We start from the raw sequence: 23,591 nt of genomic DNA, 5'->3' as shown, positions 1-23,591 counted from the left end.
TTGTTTGGGTTTTTTTTCTAATACAATAAAAGTAAATACAGTCACAATGAAGATCAACTGGGACAAGTGAAAATAAAACATTTGTTGTTCCTGAAATTATTGTGTTAAGACTGATTTTATCACTAAACATGAGCTATTTTCTAACAGCTACTGAGGGAATAGAGGTTTATTTAAGCTTACTGAAAATTGAAAGACATTTAAAATATGGTCATAAAAGCCTGAAGAAACCTGCAAAGGAGGTGGGAAGTGAGTCATGGAAAATTTATCCTGATAAAAGAACAGAGTCTTTAGAAATGGGAGGGGTAAATCCTGAGGAACTGGATATCTAATTTTTAAAACACGACAACCAGTGACTGGTGACTAGAATTTACTAGCAGAGGAAAACCAGTTTTTGTTTACAGGAAAAAAAAAAAAAGTCGTGTTAAGGACTTTGTACTCTCTTTCTCATGTATATGACAAAGGAAACTTGAGCAAATTAGTTTTAAGCCTCAGTATTCAGAAAGGTATTTAGCACTAGTCAAGCATCAGTAATAAAGAAAACAAAAACCTGAGGTGTATGTGATTAGTGAAACCAAACTAACAATGGCACAGAGCATGCACAGCAACCAGGAGTAGTTTTCAATGCAAGTCATTTTTACCTATTAATTTTTCATCCCCGACCACTCTGCAAATCTTCAGTTTTCCTTCCTTGTCAAAACAACCTGATGGGCACCTGGCCAACTGCACCAGATCTTTAGCATTGAATCTCATGGAGTTGCCAGGGAAGAGGATGAAGACGAGTAAGAGATGGAGGAGGACAATGATGGTGCTACTTAATCTGTTGAAGCTGAGCAAAATCTAGACAGCAGATGTGAAGGTCAACTGAAATGTTAAAAACAAAAAAAAAAACTTCAAAAAGATGCCTATGTTTATTGTGATTTCCATTCTATTGTGCACTCCAAACACTACTTTCTTTTCATAATATGTGAGCAGTGGAAGTAATAGGGGAAAAAACCCAAGGTCACATAGGTGACCCCTCACACTTCTTAAGAAAGAAAAATTTAGTTTCCTTTCAGTAGTTCTAGAACCTCATGCAGAAGCTATAATTTTATGCGGTATTTCCACAGTTAATTAATACCACTAAAAATATATTTTGGCTATAGGCATGTAAATAACTAGAAAGCTCAAATATGCATTTAGGGGGCAGGGGGAAGAGGGTAGATCGCCTTTTATTTCCATCGCCTTCATGGGAACAATAGCTCTAACAAAATACCAAGTGTTAACTATAAAAGTTTACTATTCTCAGAGTTCTCAGTTCTTTTGGAACATTTTCTTCTGTGGTTTCAGGAAACGAGTTGTGCATTTCTCTCTCTCAGCCCCCTCCTCCCCGCCCCCCCCCCCAAAAAAAAAAAAAAAAAAGAAAACCAACCCAGCAGCTTTCATTTATTGGAACTACATAAGCTGAACTTAATGAAAAAATTATACTTGACACATATAAGAGATCTTTGTTTCTTTTTCAAAACCTCTCCTCTGTTTATTGGAAATTATTTTAATATTAAGTTCCATAGGAGTTTTGACCATTGGAGATTTGAAAATAAGTATTTTTGTCCAAATTGCAGTTAACACAGCACCGTTTCATACTGTTGTAAGGATGAGAAAATAAGGGCAGAAAAGTAGTTCTAGAGATCTTCCTTTTAATCCCTGCAATATTCTATGCTTTTAATATGCAACACTTTTGTAAAGGCCTTTCTCAAAAAAAGAATTCTTGGTATGACCCTTATACAATCAAGCAAGTAAAGGCTGTCAGATGGATTTTAATACTCCTACGCAGTCTAAGAAAAAAAACCTGCCCAATCCTCAGCACATGGGCTTCAGAAACCAGTTTCAGTCTCTAAATCAGAAGCCTTTATTCTTCAGAGAGCAGCATTGACATCTTTATATGGTGGAGAACTACAGCTCTTAATTCCTGATCAAGCTCCTCTCAACTGTTGAGCTGAAAGACAAGTTACATCTTCTGCACTGTATCTTTCTGTGGGCCCCTTCATTCCTACTTTTACCTTTACATTCACTTTCTTACTGTGTTTATCTCCCAAGCAATGGCCACTGCTGTGTCCTGTAATTTCCAATAGCCATACCACAGCCAATTCCAATAGTTCTATGACAGTGAAAGCAGACCTAACTTAACTATTACTTTGTACATCTGAAAAATAACCGAGTCAAAAATATGATGTTCTGAAGACAAATCTCCAAGTAATTTTTTCCTCCTAGGGAGGTTTTACAGAACTGGCATAAAACTAAAAGTCCTTTAGTTTCCCTTACATTATCAAACACCCTGGCAAGCAAGGAAAAGAATACATGCAAGCAGTCCCAACATGTATCTAAGCAGTAGAGGGTGCTGCTCCAACTTTTCTGTTCTTTCCCACACATATCTTTCTTATTTTCCTTGAGCATCAGCAGCTATACTTCTTTTACCCCATCTTCATAACCTTCTTGAAATAACCTCATAACTTCGTGGTCAGCTCGAAACCTGACCTACAATTTCCAGCACAAGGATGCTGTTGTGCACAAAATGAACTACCAGAGGCTCCATCACGCAGGTGCAGCTGGCTGCCAATGTTTTGTAAATTGATAGACTATAGCTGTTGGAAGATGATTGATACAGCACTTACAAATGGGATATTTATCATACACTGTAATCTTACACTATGAGCATATTCAGCACTGGAGACCAAATCCATCCAAATTGGCTGGTTGGGCCAGAGGACACATGAAACCCAGCCACAATGGACCCTTGCAAAAGGAACTTTGGAACTGGTAGTGCAGACATTCCTACCAGTCTCCATATGCTGAATGGAATTAATTCTTTATTTTGTTTTACAGCCACAGACTGTGTTTTTAACAACAGAGAACACAGTCTTTGCAATAGACCTATTTGCTTTTCAAGAAAAACAACAAACAAGTTTTGCAAGCTAAACAATTTCTGTAGTCTCCAAATGTGCACTGCTTTGGTTTTGGCTGGTTCCCTCTTAGACAGATACCTTGCACACCTTTCACACAGCTCATTGGTGCCCTTCTTGTTCTAGAGAACAATGTTCTAGAAATCCAACAGCAACCTTCTTCCTTATTGGTTTGTGAACCAATCAGTTCCAGTCCTTTTTCTAAGCACTTTATAAATCTACCCTAAACAGCATCTTCATCTACTTACAGTTATTCTTGATTGAAGCAATCTCTTTGAGTAGAATAAAGAAAATCAGAACCTATGAGTCTGGTCCCAGATGGAAAAGCCTTGAAAACTGTCAGTAATTGAATGAAACCTAAGTTATCAAAGCAAATAAAGGTAACTGGCTAAACTCTAATTATGCTTAAATGCAGTAATTACTGTAATGCACAGATATCTATACTCCATATAGAACTGCAAAACACAGAATGTCAGGAGATGAGACAAGTTGTAAAGCTCTATTAAGAAAGCATTCATTTTCCAGCAAAGGAAAAAAAAATGCCAGGTAAACAGAATACACAGGGCTTCTGGAAAGGCTATTAAAAGGAATAAAGAAGTTCCAGGAGGAGATGTGCATATTGATTTTGTTATTTTGCCCTCCAGGGGAGATAGTACATATCTTGCACTCATCTATCAGTAAAGTGGTAATAGCCTAGAAATTCCTTTTATCACATCTGTGCACCACTTGCTCTGCATAGGAGCCATAACATGTAAATCATGGGGAACAGTAAGAGCAGTACACAGCAGTAGAACCCTTGAGACCGCACACTTTGGTACGTATCATATCAGCCAGTACCTGGAAACACAAGGCAGCAGGGCCAGCAGTTCCACAGCAATAATAATCAAGGTGCCTGTTCCCTGGAAGTTTGCCAGAGAAGCTAAACTAATCTGACAATGTCTGAATATTATTCAGACCTAAAAGGTATAAGAGATCATGGGATTCAAACTTGGTTTTAACTTAGAAACTCGATGACCATCCAAAGGCTATCGCAGACAGTCAACACAACCAGGGATCACAACAATAAAATTAAAGGTAAACAACCCCAAAGGACATGTCTGTCTTCAGCTGCAGAACTGGGTCTCCTTGAAGTAGCAGAAAGACTTTCTAGCTCAATAATCCACTTCCCTTCTGCCTCCATTTCAGACTGAAACTGTCAGTTAGGGAAACTACTTAGTCATATATCACCTTTAAATGTTTGTCCTAGATAATTTCTTTCCTAGCATGAACTCAGATAGAAAAGATATTATCTTCAGTTATTTAACACCAGTGGTTCAAGAGACAGGCATTATTTAATGGTCATGGCTAGAGACAGAGGCATGCTGAGTCTAGAGTCCCTCTCAACAATCTTCCACACACAATCACAAGAACATAACTTATAAACAAACTGGACCAGACAATTACATCGTGAGTGGCCAGGAGAAAAAGAGGTGGAGGAGCCTGTGTCATTAGAAACAATGATTTTAGAACAGATGACCATTTTGACAGCTCATAGACCACAAAATTTATCTATTTCTCTGCTGGATGTCCCCTGTCTCCCTGTATTTGAAGTTAGAGTTTTCATGATCACTTTCTATGGACAGGGAAAAATCAGATCTATTTGATTCGTGCGACACAGAAAGAGCTGCAACATGTAGTTACTGTAAGCACCAGCCTTATAGTTTCAAATCTGATTAGTACAATGAGAGAAAAGCACATTTTAGATCACTTGAAGAGATGTGAACCCACCTCTTACCCTCTACGAAAACATTAGAAGTCAAGAAACCCAGTAGCATGTTTGAGTACATTTTTAAATGACAAGGAAATTTTATCATATAAAACCTGCACAAAACTGACTTCAGTACTTAAAGGCTAGCATGAATAACAGCTACCCACTGAAAAATCTGCAACTCTTTCACCCTGCAGAACAGCTACCAAAGCATATTTTATTCGTTTCGGACAACCACCATGCTGTACCTGTCCAAAGCAGGAAGTGCAGGGGGTCACTACTGCAAGCACAAAAGGGAGTAAGCACCTTCATGGCTGCATGCACTACCCTGAAACAACACTTTCAGCAGTCTCTTAGGTTCCAAGTCTTCTTACAGATCATAAGCCCAGATCAACATCAAATCAGTGCATAATACCTTGTAGCTTTCATTAGTACTGCCTATAATTCTAGATATTTTGGTAAAGAGTTAAAATACAAGCCTTTTAATACAGCAATCTCCTAAACCTCTGAAACAAGGTCAATAAAATTGACTGCCCAATTTCACTAGTTTAGCTATGTCAAAAAGAAAAACACCAGAACTTACATCTTCAAGTCCTCAGAGATCCTGCCAAATACATTCTAAACTCCCATTCTCTTCCTTTGAAAAGGTACAATATTTTTAGTTCACATCATTTTGCATTAAGAACTTCTTTAATCTTTGCAACACACAGCACAGGAAACAGCCTTCAAAAGGAAAGCTGCAAAATTAGTCCATAATTTTGTCTTCAAAAATTATACTCTTTTTAAGCAAAGAGATATTGTTAATTCCTCATACTGTCTCTTTATTAGGTCATGAAATATAAATAACATGTTGTGCTCCCCCATTAAAACTCTCCATTCTATCCCTGATCCCTTCACATTGAAACAAAACACTAGGTTTTCGGCCTTGGACTTAGGAAATGAGAGTTAAAGGCAGAGTCAGCAAAAAGAATTAATACATGGCAGGAGTTTCAAATAGGCAGAAATATGGACATATCTAAGTAAAAATTTCAAAAATCTATACTTAAATCTATATTTAAGTTTTTACCTTGAAAATCATTAACAGCTGATCAGCAGGGAAGAAAACTCCTGGTTGACATAAATTCAGGGACTGCATTACAAAGAAGGTTTCAGAGATCTGCAAAGGCAACCTTAATATAAAGGGAGAAAACAGTAGAAAGCAGTAGAAAAAAGTATCTTACAAAAGAATCTTCTCTTTAGGTTTGGGCTATTCTTTATTCCTCCCTGAAGTAAGACAGGCAAGACCTATATACCAAGTATCACTAAGCACTAGGCTATCTACAGAAGGTATCTCTTGGCGATACAAATTTATTCATGCCTTTCTATACGAAGTTAAAGATGCTTATCAGCTGGCTGCATGCAGTCAAGCTAACTGATTATACCCAGGGAAAATTTCAGTTTCTTTCTAGCTGCTCAACCCCGTTACTTTGTCTCCTGGCTGTCTTATTACCTTCCAGCAAGGTCAAAGCTAGGGCTGATCAAATAATGTTTGTCGTTTTCACTTACACTTCAGTAGGCTGCAAGTACCATAGCAATCTATGTGAACAGATTATCATCCCTAACTAGTTCAAATGTTTCTTCCTACAATTTATCGGCCATTGTGCTTTTCAAAAACAATTAGAATCAAAAAATGACATGCCTGCAATATTCAGCAAGTTACTAAGTCATGCCATTTCCTCGGACACCCTTTACTGAGCATTGAAAACAACTTTGATATTTTTTTTTTTCATAGAAGAAAGGTAACAGAAACATTAAATAATTATCCATTTTCACATGGTTATTTCAGTTGTATTTTATGCTGAATCACACACACCATATTGTAATAACTTTATCCTCTGTAAGTTTTCAGTTCAGTCACCCTTATCTCACTATGCCCTTAAAAATAACATAGGAGCTCCACTGATATGGGAATCCCTAACCAGCTCCAGACTTCTTCTTCCAAGGGATGCATGACCTTGCAGTGGCATAATTGTGCACCACATAAACCAACCAGCACCCTCATCCTCTATCACGGCTGTTTGCAAGTCCCTTTTTAAAAGTCTTAAACCAAACAAGACCTTAAAAGAGAAGAATCTCCTGAAAAAAAAGGCTGTAAGAGGTGAGCTATTCTATTTGGAGACAGATAATGAAAAATTAAATGCTAGCTTGGCTTGAAAGTATTCCCTTCAGCTGAAAAAAATAGCAACCATGCAGAACAGCTCCATCTTCCCTTCTGCTGACAGATTCCCCAGTCAAGCAAATTCCTAAATGATTCATGTAGTTTCCCAGCATTCATTCCCAGATCGCATTCAGACATGATCTTTCTGGGGGAGGGGGAAAAAAGTCTTGCCTTTTGTTTCCTCTAAAAGGGATAATACTAATAAGCACTTACCGCCAACAGGTATCACCTGACACACCCACTGAACGATGTACTTCCAGCTACTGACACTGATCCAGCTGAAAACGTGCCCTGTGAGAAGGAAGTCACTTATCTGTTGTGGGAGTTGTCCCATGGGGTTTTTGTGCACCACGCTAGGCAGAGATTGAGCAAGAATCTACTGCTTTGCTCAGCACAGCCACCTCACCGTGACACCAAGTGTTCGAAGTGCAACTTCCCTCGGGCTGCGCCGGAGCAGCCGCTGACCCGACACAGGTACAGGTTCCTGGGAAAGGGAGCCCTCCTTCCTCACAGCAGCAGCAGCAGCTGTGATGGAGCCATGCCGTCAGCTCAGGGAACTGACCTCGATGAAAACCTAACCAAGCTGTTTGTTCCCTGATCTACCCGGCTGCAGAAATGCCAGTGCCAGCCCAACACGGAGGACAAAACTGTGCCCCCACCGGCAATCCTTCTGCAGAGGACCACAGACGTGTCAGCTTAGGATGATGGTGTAACTGCAGCCTTAGGACAACAACTCCCATATGAAGGGCCTCAAACATAGTCCTTGCTCAAGAAGATTCCTGAAAAATCCAAATTAATCCATGATATTTACTCAAATTTCCAACTATACTTTCAAGCAACACTGTGTAAATTCCTCCTTCTCCCGTGTCTACTCAGCCACAGCCATGCTGCAGCACTGGCTATAACTTTCTCTTGGGCCAGCAAGAAACTGGGTTACAGAAGTTATCTTCCATAACACTTGAAAACAAATACTGAAGGTTAAGTCAGTCTTTCAAAACCCTATTCAAAAGCGACTGCACCAACTAACATTTCAAGACATCAGTTACATGCAAACAACTGTGAAGACAAGTCCAGCCACTATTGTGACCCCATGGGTTCAGAGCAGGTAGACCCCAACTAAATATTAGCATTTTGGTCACTACTTACTTACAAATTTATTTACACAGCAGATTCCTTTCTCTAGTCTCCAGGAATGAAAATACCCAAACCTGTAACCTGCCATTTCAACAAAACAAAACAAAAATCCCAAGTAAATGAGCATTGCATAGCTCAATTCACCAGGAGCTCCTATACACAAGTCAGTAGTAAAGCCAGCCTGGAGGAGGTGGCTTGCTGGGAACACTGATCCCATAAAGAAATGAACAAAGGTAGGACACAGTAACCAGTTTCAAAAAATATTGCACTATATTGCTCCATTCTGCAAGATACAGTATCTGAGTGGCAATAACTGGAACTTTTGCATCTAGAAGATTTATTTCCTCTCTCTTCCAATATCTATAAACATGCAAAAGATAGAAGCAAACTTAAAATACAAAAATGCTGTAGCATCAGTTTCAGTGGTCATTTCTACTACAAGAGACAAATTACCATATTAAGACTGCAGCTTGTACTCTTTAAGATACAGGATTTTATCTAAAGTTTGCAGTCCCCAACACCTTTGAATTTCTTAACCATTTTGGTTTGCATCATATCCTAGAACTAAAAAGTTTCATCAGTCTTAACACCTACATATATATATATACATATATATAAAAGAAATACCACATTGCTGAGAAAACAGTTTTTCTCTACTTCTCCCCTCCCCCTAAACTTATGATATCTGAGGAATATCTAAAGTATAAGTATTAAAAATATTTTGACAGCATATTCAAGAGATTTGGAGTTCATTTGCACTCCAAAACATTCTAGCTAAAAGGTGACTGAATCAAGTCACCCACAAAATAAAATACAACGTACCATCTTTTGAGATTAAAGAGATCAAGTACTTGGAACAAAATCTCTTTTGTAAGTTCCAGGCAGTTCTGGAATTCACCATCATTTTTCTCCTGGTAATAACAGGGAGGAGGAACTCCTCCCGCTCTCTTTAATAGCACTAATTCTGCTTTGGTTGACCTTTCTCCATACAACCGTCATGAAAGTAACAGAAGTGCTTTACCTCCAGAACTATCACAGAAACTAACTCACCTGTGAAGAGCCAGCAGAGGCTTTGATTTTAGTATTCCATATTTAGGGAGACACCACATGTGCTGGGTTAGAGTTAATTTCCTTCCTGGGGCTGCTATGGGGCTGTGTTTTGGATTTGTGCTGAACACAGGGTTGATGATACAGAGATGTTTTTGTTATTGCTGAGCAGGGCTTACACAGAGCCAAGGCCTTTTCTGCTTTTCATGCTGCCACACTGGTGAGGAAGTTGGGGTTGCCTGGGAGGGTGGGAGGAGACACAGCCAGGACAGGTGACCCCAACTGACCAAAGGGATATTCCAGACCATGTGACATCACACTCAGTATTTAAAGTAAAGGGAAAGAAGGATGAAAGGGGGCACATTTGGAGTGATGCTGTTTGTCTTCCCAAGTTACGTGTGATGGGACCCTGCTCTCCTGGAGATGCCTGAACACCTGCCTGCCCATGGGAAGCAGGGAATTCATTCCTTGTTTTGCTCTGCCTGTGGGTGTGGCTTTTGCTTTGCCTGCTAGACTGTCTTTATCTCAATCCACAAGTTTTTAGGTTTTTACCCTTCTAATTCTCTCCCTGATCCCACTGGGAATATTATCTAACTTATGAAATGAAAGTGTTTCTTAAGAAAGCATTTTCTAAAGAAATGCAGTTCCAGGACATACTTTTCAAAGTCTGCTTCAAGACTGCAGACTTCGTGGAAAGAGCCACCAGAGAGTTCATTGGAATAGGATGCCACAAAAAGAAGGAAAGTTTGGGGACAGAAAGGAAAGAACCAAATATAGCAACACATTCAAGGTGAGGGACAGACATATCTATAACAAATAACAACTGAGCATGGCCTGGAAAGTCATTAGAGTTGGTGGGAACACAAAGCAGAGAACGCATGAGAAGGATTATGGAAAGAGCCCTCTCTGGGAGCTGCTGGTAGGCCTAGAAGGGAAAAAAGAGGTAAAAAGGCAGCACACTAAAACCTCAGGGTCCGGGTCAGAAGGGAGTCAGTTTTTAAGACTCATGAACAGCTTCTTCTAGCTCTCTAAACAAGCCCAGCTAAGGTGGCTGGCTCTGGGGACCAGCAGCTCTTCTTCAGCTGGTAGAGGGGCACACTTTCTGCAACTGGTGTGTAACAGCCTTAAAACTCTTATCCCAAATAGAACATCATTGGCTTCAGGAGGCTTCAGGACTTTTTTCCCCCTCCTGTTCTTGAATTTTCAGATGTAAGCCTAAACAACTTTACCCATCTTACTTCAAGGCAGAAAAACAACTTGTGCAGCAGTTCAGACAAAAAAGTTTAAGAAACTTTTAAATTCTCCTGGCAAGTAGCTCTTGCATTCTTCTGAAAACTTCTTTAAATTTTCAAACTGCAAGCACACACACGTGCCCACAAACAGTATGTTATAAAAGCATTCCACTCATTTTATCCAGCATAGGTTGTTGTGGTTACCCACCCCCTCCTCAGCTCACTGTTGCATATTAACACCTTACAAGGGAGACAAAAAAAATTCATAAATTACTCAAAAATTAATTTCTTTATTTCTTTTAGGCAGTTGGGCAATTAGGAATATGTCAGTTGGAAGATACAACCAGAGAAACTTGGCACTGTGCAGTTTCTCAAACTTACCTGTCTCCTTCCTTTCCCAGCATTTTTTAAATAAAATTTTAAAATAATTCTTTAAAATAAAAGATTTTAAAACAAATAAAATTTTAAAATAAATAAATCAAAGGAAGACTGACATTCTGCATTTTGCTTGAAATGCCACTAAGCTGGCACTTTCCTTGATCATTCACAGTAAATATGGCTGAAGTTTTAACTTCTGCCCAACATTTCTCTTTTGTTTTAGAACACTATTTCCCCACCTCCCAGCAGACCCACACAACTTCTTTATTTAGCTGCTTATTGTTTATTTTCTTCCTCAAATCCAACTTTGTTATATTTAATTAGTCTATGGATGCATCATCTGATTTCTCCTGCTCTACCACAATAAGAAGATTCAACATTTATTTTGTTCTAGCAAGAGAGTAACATTCATTTAAGAATCACTGTGTTAGGAGATGCATAGACAACTCCCTTGCCATTAGCACAAGTGTCGAGACCAGTCACGTCAGACTCTTTGTCCAGGTGGATGGAAGACTGTGAAGTCTAAAAGTAGCAGGTGAAAGAGGGGAAATGTTGTCACCTTGTTTTTCTGTGCTGCTGCTTTTGAAATGTGTGAGAATGAAAGATTGTTCCTGTGATTACCTTTCAAGCACAAAAAAATTACCAAGGGTCAGAAACCAGTCAGCTACAGCATTGTCTGTTTTAAAGGCATGAAGCCCTTTAAACTTTCTCTTGACATGGAAATGAAAGGCTTAGAGCAATTTTTTGTGTGTGTTGCAGTGACATTTCAACTTAATTGGATTTAATTCTCTTAAGAAACTAGTAACAAAAAGTTACTCCTTGTAAAGCCTGGACTATCTCAACAAAGAAAAAGACAAACTGACTTGAACCAAACACAAAATTGAACCCAGAAGTCACATGCTGGACACACAGGATTAGTCCAACCTCATTAAAAAACAGAAAGAGCCCTCTGAGTCATCAGACCTACAACAACATGCAACATCAAAACCTAATACTTGCCACAACATAGTATTTAGCTCAAGCCTAAAAGTAGCTAGATAGCTTTGTCTCTATATCCCCAAAGGAACGCTGTTACAGAAGCAGACTGGTTAAATTACAAGAACTGTCTGTAATTTACAAAGTAAATGCCTTAATATCTAAATTATCCACATTATTATGCCAACACTGACCTTTATCTTACATGTATGTTCTCTTTTTTTTCCCTTACTGGAAGTGTTAAAGGAAGCAGAGTTTCGGGTTTATTTCTTAATTCATCCCCTGTAGGAAATGCTTTCCAGTCCTCATAATCCTTCCCTGAACCCATCTCTCAGGAAAATGTATAAGACCAAACCCATATAAATCCTCAAGATATACAAGTCTGAGTTGAAACTACATTACTCAAAACCTGGTTTTGGTCCCATTATTTATTTTCAATTTTTAAAAACTGTTATACCTTTAAACCACGCTATCTTGGCCCTACCTACCATTATCAGCAGCACTTGCTCTCAAGCTGATATTCACAAAGGTGGTTTCTCTTGTGATGTGCCCAGTAATTTTTATCTTTACTCCATTGCAATTACCTGTTTCCAGATTCAGCGCTGCAGAAATCCACCAACCCTCCAGAAGTCTTAGCACCTTTCACTGAACTGATATCAATCAGTGTGGTTTCTGTTTCACTAGCATTTCCTCTAAGTTATTAAAGCAACACTCTGATAACATTATAATATCATGTACTATAGTGCCACTCAATAACTTCTATGTTTCAGTTGTATCCTTCAATATTCATATTCTGCTATGACTGCTATGCTATTACCTTACGGCTGTGATATCCAGTCTAATATTTTACAATTCAAATTATTCCATTTTATACCCCCCAAGCTCTTGGTATTTGCACAAAAGTGTTTCAGCTTTGCTTGCACTTCAGCTAATATAACCTTAACTGCACTGAAAGCTGGTGTAGTCATAACTGGTAGTTACATACCTGACTACTATTCTCAGAGATATTTATTGCACTTAAATTTTATTCTAATAATTGTCTATTGTTCTGTACACTTACATCACTTCATCTGCTATGCTATCCTTGGTTTTCTACCTCTTTTCATGTATACTTTAAAGAAAAAAAATAGGCATTATGCAAATCTATCACATTTCTCAATTTCAAGTTCTTCTTCAGCAAGAGAATAAATTCTCAATGCCAGCAAGCCATTTCTCTGGAGGTTGCAGTCTTTTCAAAGACTCCTCTTCCAGTAAATGTGTTTTAAATGGTCAAAATTTTCAAATCCTCTCTGTAGGAAAAGGTCTCGAGTGATACATCTCTGTTATCCTGCTACATCTGTGTTCCAAGGCCTGGGAGGGCTCCGTTCAGTGCCAGGTAAGTCTGCACAGAGCCATGCAACTCCTTCAACCCCACTGCACTCTTCCAAAAGAAATCTTCAAAATCTCTGCTGTCTTCAGAGTCACAAGCTTACACCTGCAATTACTCTCCAGTAGCCAGATTTCTCTTCAGCCTTGTTCTTCAGAGCCTCAAGCTTCCACTGGGATATTGAATAGCTAGGTTATATTGATTTACATGGGGATTTACCATTTCATCTAGCACATCTGTAAACTTAGAATTTTGCATATGCTCATCTCTACATTCCACCACTATGCCAAAATCTTATGTGACCTCCAGCCTGTAAGCTTTTGGTCTCTCCATGACAAAGCAATAAAATAAACAAAATAATTTAGCAGGCTTGGAAAAGAGGTTCATTGCAACTTAACATTTCTTTCACCTTCCCCCCCTCCCAAAGTAAAATGGGTTATGACCTTCACCACCATGGGTCACCTGGAGCTTCTAGGGACTCATTTTCTAACCATTAGTAACAGGGGTGGGGGAATTTACAGAAAAATACAGGGGTAATTTCTGAATATTCTCTCTTTTTAAAAATGTCAGTAGTCATACTCCTCTAGATGTCAAAAATCCAAGTATCCAACTAGAAACTTAAGGCAGTAAACATTCAAAGCCACACAAGAAGATGTGACACTTGTTCTATCCTCACAGCAAAGCAATGCAGTCTTAGCTGACAGAACTTCAGGGTACTATCATAGTAAGAAAGCTCTGAATCTCAAATGGTGCCTTGCCACTTTCCTTAAGCAACAATAAAGAAAATCACGACAAAGTGTGAAAGCAGCAGCCACAAATCAGTATTTCCATCCTCTTCACTTGTAAAATGAAGTCAGAAGTAATTTAGAATAAGAAACAATTGATAGCACTATCCCTGTCACTAGGAGATACTGATAGAAAAACAAGCTCTGCTTTCTAAAAGAGAATGTGAAATGAAAAAAACACATGCAGGATAGAAGCAACAAAGACAAAAAGTTGCAGTTTCTCATAGCATAGAACAGAAAAAGTTAAATAGCAACTCTGTTCTGGATCCTCAAGACAGGTTTCTAAATAGTCCAGGTAACACTTAAAATTCCTTTGTGATTAAATTATTTACAACAGGCTAGACTTAAAGTTCAGAAGGTTATGATGGAACACTAATTCTATTTGGCATAATTATGAAATTATGTACTTCCTTCTAGGATAAGAACAACAAATCTTTTTAGCACGTATTTTCTGAAGGTGTTTGGTCTTCATGTTTTCACTGTTAAGCACAAATGTTGTTCGCACGTACTTGAAGTAAGTACAAATCTTTTTACTCATTTTACATGCTCTCTCAATCTCAGTAACATAGCTTGTAATAACATTAAAAGTGACTTTTAAAGAAAAACAGCATCTTTCTCTTTTCCAGTGAGCTCCTTCTTCTATTCATCGTGGAAAAGAGATGGAGGAGTAGCTGGTATACTTTGCTTCTTTCTACTACTATATGATGTTAAAAAATGTGGGGAGGAAAAGTAAAGCAGCAGTTGCACACAACCATAAAACTACAAGCCTAAGACCCTAACCCCAAAGTTACAAGTGCACCATGGCTGTGGTGGGCTTTGATCTGGGCTTCCAGAGCTGCTACATCGCTGTGGCATGGGCCAGCAGCATCGAAACCGTCACCAAAAATTTCAGCAACCAGTGCACACTGTCTGTGGTTTCATTTGGATCCAAAAACAAAGCTATTGGTGTAATGCCTGAAAACCAGCAAATTACTCATGCCCACAACACTGTATCTAACTTCAAGGGATTCCATGGCCGTGCATTTAATGATCCTTCTGTTCAGAAGGAAAAAGAAAAGTTGAGCTATGATTTGGTTCCCATGAAGAGTGGTGGAGTTGGAATAAAGGTCATGTACAAGGATGAGGAGCACATCTTCAGTATGGAACAGATTTCAGCTATGCTATTGACTAAATCAAAGGAGACTGCAGAGAGTAACCCGAAAAAGCCAGTAACAGACTTATTTCTGTTCCATCATTTTTCACAGATGCTGGAAGGAGGTCCCTTCTAGATGCAGCTCAGATTGTTGACCTAAATTGTCTTAGATTAATGAATGACATGACAGCAGTAGCTCTAAATTATGGAAGACCTTCCATCTCCTGAAGAGAAGCCATGGATAGCTGTTTGTTGATATGGGACATTCTGCATTTCAAGTACCAGCCTGTGCATTCAACAAGAGTAAACTGAAGGTACTTGGCACCGCATTTGACCCTTTCCTCGGTGGGAGAAACTTTGATGGAAAACTGGTAGATTACTTTTGTGCAGAAATAAAATTAAAGTACAAACTAGATCCAAAAACCAAGGTTGGGCTCTTCTTCATCTCTATCAGGAATGTGAGAAACTGAAGAAATTTATGAGTTCAAATGGCACAGACATAAATATTGAGTGTTTCATGAATGATACTGGTGTATCTGGAAAAATGAACAGGTCACAATTTGAAGAATTGTGTGCTGATGTGCTGCAAAGGATAGAGATGCCTCTGCTTTCATTAATGGAACAAACACAACTGAAAGTGGGAGATGTAAATGCTGTAGAGATTGTGGGAGGAGCAACTCTGCTGTCAAAGAGAGGATTGCTAAATTCTTTGGCAAGGATGTCAGTACAACACTGAATGCAGATGAAGCCATAGCTAGGGGCTGTGCTCTGCAGTGTGCCATGCTTTCTCCAGTTTTTAAAGTGAGAGAGTTCTCTGTGACAGATGCTACACCTTTTCCAACATCTCTGCTGTGGAACACAAAAGCAGAGGACACTGAAGGAGTCCATGAGGTCTTCAGCAGAAATCATGCGGCACCTTTCTCTAAGGTACTTACATTCGATAGGAAAGGCCCATTTGAGCCAGAAGCTTTTTATTCTGATCCTAATGGAGTCTCATATCCTGAGTCAAAAATTGGTATGTATGTTATCCAGAATATGGCAGCCCAGAAAGATGGAGAGAAGTCTAAAGTCAAAGTGAAAGTCCCTGTCAATACTCATGGCATTTTCAGTGTGTCCACTGCATCTGTAGGAGAACCAGTTAAAAGTGAAGATTGTGAAGATACCAGTGCTGAGACTGAAGGGGAATCTCAGGACCAGAGGCCTATTGAAAACTTAAGTGATACAAATGATCAGCCCCCAGAAATGATCAGCTAAAAAACCCAAGACAAAAGTGAAAAATGGGGAACTACCCATTGAAGTTAACTCGGTTTAGCAGTTAGGAAAAGATTTCAATATGTATATTGAAAGAGAGGGAAAGATGATTATGTAAGATAAACTGGAGAAAAAAAGAAATGATGCAAAGAATGCAGTGGAGGAATATGTATATGAGTTCAGGGACCAGGTGTCTGGACCACATGAAAAGTTTGTTTGTGAAAAGGATCTGCAGGGATTCCCTGCCCTCCTAGCAGAGACAGGAACCTGGCTGTATGAAGAGGGTGAGGATGAAGTAAAGCAGGTATATGGAGGAAAATTAGAGGATTTAAAGAAATTAGGTACTCCAATTGAAATCCACCATCAAGAAGCAGAGGAATGACCAAGGTACAAGAATTGGGACACAGGCTCCGGTACTATGCTACAATGGCTGGGGAATTCAGGAATCAAGATGAGAAATATGTCTATATCGATGAGATGGAAATGATGAAAGTAGAGAAGTGTGGTAGTGAAGAAGTAGAGTGGATGAATAATGCTGTCAGTGCACAGGCTAAGAAGAGCTTAGATCAGGATCCAGCTGTGCATTCAAGTGAAATTAAGGCAAAGCTACAGGAGTTAAACAATGTCTGTGAGCCCGTTGTGACACGACCAAAACCAGAAGTTGACTCTCCTAAGGAGGAAAACCCATTAAGTGAACAGAGTGATTGTAAAACTGAAGACATGGGAGAAAATGACAAAAATTCTGAAATGCCTCAGCAAAATGGTGAATGTCATCCAAGTGATCAAAACACCATTAACATGGACCCAGACTAAGCCACTGCACTTGCAGCAAATTATTTCATCCCATGACAGAAGATGTTTTGGCTGTCATATGTGATGGGGTGGGAACGCATTGTTTTGGAAACTATTTATATTTTTTTCTTAAGACTTGTCTGGGATATGTTATGTTGTGGGAGGAAGAATAGTAACAGTGTTGGTCATGACTATCCTAAAAGGAAAATTGCCTTGGCAACTTTCAGATTCCTGAGGAATTGTGAGTTCATAGTAAGCTTCTGTGCAGTATTTAACCATTTGCATCACTAAAGATGAAAAGAAGCCCTTGCTTTGAAATGTACTGCTCCTTCAAAAGGTTGTAATTGAAACACTCATAGGCATTTGTAGAGGCCAAGGTAGTTTTCTTTTGTCAGGACATCTAATTGGATATGTCAGAAAAAGCCAGTATCTTTCCCCTTCATAAGGGCTTTCCAGAAGAAATCCTTCTGTCCTAAGGTTTTTGATTGTTGCAGTCCAAAGTACTTATCTGGTAATGAGGTGGTGAAATGTGTTAGTAGCATGCAGAAATGCTTATGTTTCATCTCTTGTTAAACAATACATTTTTCATGTGGGGTACATAAAATGAAGGAAATGCTAATTCTGTTTGTGTTATTTTGAAGCTTTTTAATGAGCGTTGAAATAAAGTTTATTTTACTGGTAAAAAAATTTTTTTTAGGTTGGACTTGATGATCTCAAAGATCTTTTCCAACCTAGTTCATTGTGTTTCTGTGATCTTTTGAAGTCCTAAAAATGCCAGTGTTGATTATTTCCATCTATATAATGGCATCTAAGAGCTATCCATCTATTCACAGAACACAACTTCACCAATTCTACAGAAAAAAGTCCAAAAAGGCCAGACATCCTCATACTTGAAATGCAACTGTCACCATTTCTCTCGTGAGCAGTACAGAAATGCAGTAACTGCTAGAAACACAAGAGGGAACACAGCTTCTACCACATCTGCTGAAAGTGCACAACACTAATTCTCCCAGTGCATTTTGATGGCCGTGGACTGACTCCTTCAAGGAAGTCTGGCCCTCCTGCAAGCATTGACCTATGCTCATTTCTTGTCTACTCAACCTCCCTTTTCTAGCAGCTATTTAATTTTAGGCACAGTGTAAGCCACTTCGCCCTGACAAAGTCTGAGTAACTTGCCTATAACACATACTCAGACATGTCTAGTAAAACAAGAAGAGCAGGTTTGATGCACACTAGACTTTTTTTAAAGACAAAATAATAATCCTACTAGTAATTTAGAATTGGTTTCCAGATTATTTTTTAGCAAATGACAGAGCTCAGTTAGACTTACCACATCCACTTGAACACACACACACACACACACACAACTCCTTACTATCAACCTTGCTTCTTGCCATTTTCAATCCAGCTTGATACCCCACATACTGACTATATTTATAATACACAGGTCAGCGAACTTCTGGTCTGCCTTTGACTATCTTTTCTTTATTATTTATTCCTTTTCTTTAATATTCAAGTACCTTTTTTTAACCCAGTTGCAACTTTGAGATTACTTTGAAGACAAACCTGTATTTCATAAAAATGATAAAAAGATGGAAGCTCCACCTAGACATTATGCAGGTACAAGAAAGCTAAATGCTAGCCTGTAAAGAAGCTGTGTGCATCAACTGATGGGATTAAAGTGAAAATTGCTTACTGAAAACCTGAAGTAGAATTGATCATATAAAAGATAAGTGGGATATACAAACGCATGTGATACCTAAACTAATCCATCTGGAATAAAGAGACCAACTCACTGATAGGACTTCTGGGTAACATTAGGTAAATGACTGAGAAAATCATTCTGGGTTTAGCTTGGGATTACACAGCAGGTAACTCTCAGTATGCCTGATTGCATCTGTATTTTTTCAGACACAATAGGAACCAACTTGTAACAATGCTCAACTTGCTTATTATGACTTTTATAAATTTTAAAAAACACTGAACAGCCTATTCAGCTACAAAAGGCCCTTGGGCCAAATAGAGAAAATAGGGAGTCTGGATGTGCATCCTTAAATGGAAACTAATAAGGAAATCTGTAAAACCTTTAAACTTACTAATCACATAAGCAGGTTTTTTATATATTACAGCAATTTCTACAGCAGCCTCCAGAGGATAAGAGAACAGTACACCCTCAGAGGACAGGAAATACTGAGGCATCAAGTTCTGCTATTGAAGAGGAGAAGAAAAAGAAAAGCTAGTCCCAAAATAATAGGCAGGAAAAGATTAATTCAGTGCTCTCATAGGGACGCCAAACCAAAGAGCTTCTAGGAAAGATAAAAGAACAGAAATAATGCAAATTTTATTTACTAATATATAAATCCATACTTTCTAACTTATGCAACTTATCAAGAAGATACAGATAGCTCAAGATTTCTTTCACAGCAAATCACTGTAGATGCATATAGGACTAAAACTCGCATATTGTAGGGTTTACTTTTGTTGGGCTCTATGCTTTATGCAAAAAAAAGAAGAAAAAGAAGAAGGCATAGGGGAAACTCTAAGCTACAAGCACTGTGTTACCAGAAACATCTAACAAGCAAATCTGACATAATGCTGCAATAGAAATCTACAGTTATTTCCCAAGGGGGTTTTTTGATGAAGAATATTAACACTATTAACAGCCTCTTTAGAGCTAGCTTCAACTAAAAGAGCAGATTTTTCATGTAATAGGGGACCACGCATATTTGTCATAAGTCTCTTTGGGCTACTACATGCAGCATAAAGCCTATATTCCAATGATTGCTCCATAAGGCCAAACAGCTTTCAAATACCTTTATGAGCCAGGACCAGGCCAAGCACAGAAACAAAAAGAATACATACATATATAATGCATAATTGTCAAGAATTACTTCTAAAGGAAAAACAAATACCTTACCTGAGCTTAGTGTATTCAAGCCACTGTCTTCAAGAAACTTGTGTTGATTGCTTCTGATTATTCCCCTCCTCCCTGAAATTTTCAAATTTCTACAAATCTTACTCTCTCCCTCTCAAACAGACAGCATTGTATTTAGCAGTAACAATCTGAAACTGCAGTACTTCTGGCTGCCACTCCTCCCTTCTTGGGGAAGGCACCACCCCCACTGCAAGGGGACAAAAATAAAGATATGCTAATTCTCAGCACCTGCTGTTCAACACAAATGAGCACCGGTATCAACACAAACTAGAATACCTGGCTGGGACCAGTAACAGCCAGAACATCGTTTGTTTCTGCTGCCCAGCACTAACACCACAACAAACCAGTCAGGGAGAGTAACTTCCCTAGCAACTTCAGCAACATACAGCAAAGCCCATCATCTGCCTTCTCCTCTTGCTGTACTAAGCCAGGAGACAGGGATCTCAGGATGCTCAGTGATGTAACTTTGATTTAATGTCTGTATGTTCCTTTTAAACACAGATGAATCATAATCCCTGAAGGTTATGGTTTTCCATACTTGCAAGACTGCTCCTGATGGGATTAATTCTTGTAATAGCATAGCTGATCACCACCATTAAACAAATACAAAAAACACATAATCAAGCAGATGAATGTATTCAAATAAACAATTTCCTACAATCTGAAGGGACTTGGTGCTATGTCTAGAGAATGGCACAGTTTTATTTCTTAACCCAAAATTTAAGCAAAGCATTCAAAACCAAATTTCTCCAGCCTCCTAGAGTACTGATTATCCAAGTCCAGCTGCTTCAGTGTCTGTGTTGTTTTCTGCTGCCAATCTTCTCCAGCCATGTTCACTTTATGAGAGCACCTAATCTGCCCCACTGAGTCTGATTACAGACTAGACATGGCTAACTATAGACTGGTGTCATCCTGTTGGCAACAAAATAAATCATTCCTGAGAGAGCTCTTTACAAGGTGGCTCTGTATTCCTAAAAACCTTGGTAAATAAAACAGGCCTGGAAATCACAGATAGATGAATGTTAGTGCTGGGGTCCTGCAAATGCTTTTCCTTTCAATGACTGCTCACGCCATCAGTGACTGCACTGCTTCACTTTTCCTTCTCTTACAGCCTAGTTCTCCACCCCAGATATTCTGGTCAACTAGGAAAAATCAAAAAATCAAAAAATCCCAAATCCTGAGTCTTCACATTCAATCAGCCAATGCATGGTTTATGTGTAGAGTAAACATTTCAGACATATCAGAAAGGGCAATGATTTACTTGATGAATTGTGAAACAGGGACCTCTGCTTACTCACAGGACTTTCATCTCAAAGGGACAAAATTCTGGTCCTATATGTTGAGCCTTGGAAGACTCAGACTCTTGGACACAGATTATAAATCTGACAGCTTGATTTATTTATTTTGCTAAGGAGTTGTGCGGTGGTTTTAAAGTTGCAAAGACATTAGTGTGTCTGAATGCTTGTGCCTCCCAGAAGGAAAGTAATTTTCCACTTTCAGGATGAAAATGGTACTCTAAATGGTATGTTCTCTGACTTTGATGAAAAAAGCCATTTCTGTACAGGTTGTCCTGACTGGAAGGATATGAAGAATGGATTAGCTAACTAACAAACACTTCTGGTAAAGAGACAGGCAGCACCAGTAATTCATTTTTCTGCTCCACTGCTGCTACCACCAACAAAAATCAAGCTGAGCAGAATGGATCAAGGAGCAGAAAGCAACAACTGATCAACTTAATGAAATTTTCGGCAGAAAAAAATCTCATACCTAAGTATTGATCAAGGACACAAAAAACACTGTGGGGAATCAGCCAAATTTAATTTTAAAATTCCATCTGAAGAAAAAGTGAATGTTTAATTCTGAGGATGTTTCCTAGTTGAATTAACATTCTAAATAGAGTATTGATGTTCAGATGAGCAACCATTTCACAGCCATTTGAAAAAAATATTTAAAACGACAATTGTGAGTTAAGTATTTTGTCCACTGCTGCAGCAAAATCTGAGGAGTGTATTGGGTAGTGTATTATTTATTCTCAGAAGTGAGGAGATCAAACACACAACATAGGCAGTCTAAGAGTTTTCTTGGAACTCATCACTGTGCCAAGATAGAAGGGGCTTCTGGGTACCCAGAAAAAAAAAGGTGAAAATGTGCTTGTTTTATAGGGGCACAGCACCCTCTGACACTGGGATGAACATGCAAGATGGCTGATGTATGAGTGTAAGCAATGGAGACTTATCTTCCGCTAAGGGCATTAATTATGGCATCCTGGACAAAACCTAACTCCCAGATACATACCTAGAATTTCCTGTGCAGTTTCAGAGAGATACTATTCTTCTCTTTGTCGTTAATGGTGGCTATTTAGTTCTGTTAAATGGCTGCTTCATTTTATCCTAAACATAGTAAAGATAAAGAATAAAATCCAGCAACAGAAAAACTGGCACATACCAATGTGTAGTTCAAGTATCTGTTTGCACAGTGTTTGGAACCATTTCAAAGAGAAGGGAGGAGAGGAGTAATATCAAAATTAAGCATTTCACTTCTCTGTTCTGGGCTAATCCTTAAAAGAATCCATAATGTGTCTGGTAGTAAATTAAACTCTCAGCACCAAAATGGTCCTACATTCACCCCAAGGAAAGAGGTGCTGAAAGCCAATCTGAGCATAAGAGAAGCAATTTACCCAAAGCACCTTATGCTTGGACTAATCCGAACAGCACAGAGATCGAGGCAGCAGCTCAAAACTGATGTAAATTAGGGCAATCTCAATTGAGCCTGGAGAGAGAAATGTAACAGCTTAATCTTCCACTGTCCCAAAATCCAGTAGTGTACTTCTGGTCTTGCACTCCAGAGAGGATGATCAGGGTGGGACATCTATTTAGTGAGGAGAAAAAGGGCCCTGCAGACAAAACATATCTCAGGTTTTGCAGTAACCCTGCTCTGGCTGCAGCAGTGCCAGGCTGACTTGTCACAGAAGACAGCTGTGTCACCAGCTGCCATGTACCAGAGGCGGGAGACAGTTCTAGGACACTTCATATATCTTAAGATATATCAGTAACATTTATGCTGTCTATTTGCTGTACAGCAGAGCATTTGAAATACAAAAGAAAAAAGAAGAAAAGGATAGTTTACCTCCTACTATCTGCTTTGCAGTAACCGTGTTTTACTATAACTCTTTGCCATACCTGGCCAGAGCTGAGGTTGTCTGGTTTTGGGTCGTATACTGTCTGGCAGCTGCTTTGCTGTTTTCCTCACATGGCAGGCATCACTCAAGATGATTTTAGAAAATGCTTTGTTCATTTGTTTTGTTTTCATTTGTAAGTCTTCAGGTTAGGTGAAAGGCTAAGTACAGACTCAAGCACGCAGTCTGTATCTATTTAAATATATGTCAAAGTTTTGAAATGCTATCATACCAAAATACTTCCATCAAATCCCTTATCCATAGGAAAGGAAATACAAGGAGGCCTAGCTCGAGGTCAAATTTCACAGCCTTTAAATGAGCACAGCTCCCACTGACAGCTGCATTCTCTGCCATTTTATTACATTTCCATGGATGCTGAGAAAAAAAAAAAATTGTCTAGCAATTTACATACTAAACTAAAGGAAGAAAGCTAAATAAAAGGTGGTTAAAGAAATACAACAATATGTTCTGATCCCTAGATCATTGGCTAGGAAAGAATAATTTGCCTC

General features: G+C 38.8%; 1 protein-coding gene and 1 pseudogene across 7 annotated transcripts in view; one reads left to right on the top strand and one right to left on the bottom strand.

Annotated features, from left to right (window-relative positions):
* The window catches only part of INPP4B (inositol polyphosphate-4-phosphatase type II B), a 315,266-nt gene that overhangs the window by 276,430 nt on the left and 15,245 nt on the right, over nucleotides 1–23,591 (bottom strand). For 4 of the 7 annotated variants that reach the window (XM_042051973.1, XM_042051965.1, XM_042051966.1 and 1 more), the window contains exon 1: nucleotides 639–853. The exons of 1 other annotated variant lie outside the window; for it this stretch is intronic. In XM_042051973.1, the coding sequence (XP_041907907.1) occupies nucleotides 639–750 (112 nt within the window). In that variant the 5' untranslated portion in view covers nucleotides 751–853. Of the gene's footprint in view, nucleotides 1–638; nucleotides 855–23,591 lie in introns of those variants that run through there. 2 more of the 7 variants (XM_042051968.1, XM_042051969.1) reach the window with 2 other exon arrangements.
* On the top strand, nucleotides 14,598–17,180 carry LOC121676048 (annotated as a pseudogene).

Source organism: Corvus kubaryi, unplaced genomic scaffold (assembly GCF_017639235.1).
Source record: "Corvus kubaryi isolate FWS band 111438036 unplaced genomic scaffold, C.kubaryi_AGA036_p1.0 77, whole genome shotgun sequence".
NCBI classification, from domain to species: Eukaryota; Metazoa; Chordata; class Aves; order Passeriformes; family Corvidae; genus Corvus; species Corvus kubaryi.
The sequence above is the reverse complement of the archived record's forward strand: the minus strand, read 5'-3'. Positions and strand labels throughout refer to the sequence as shown.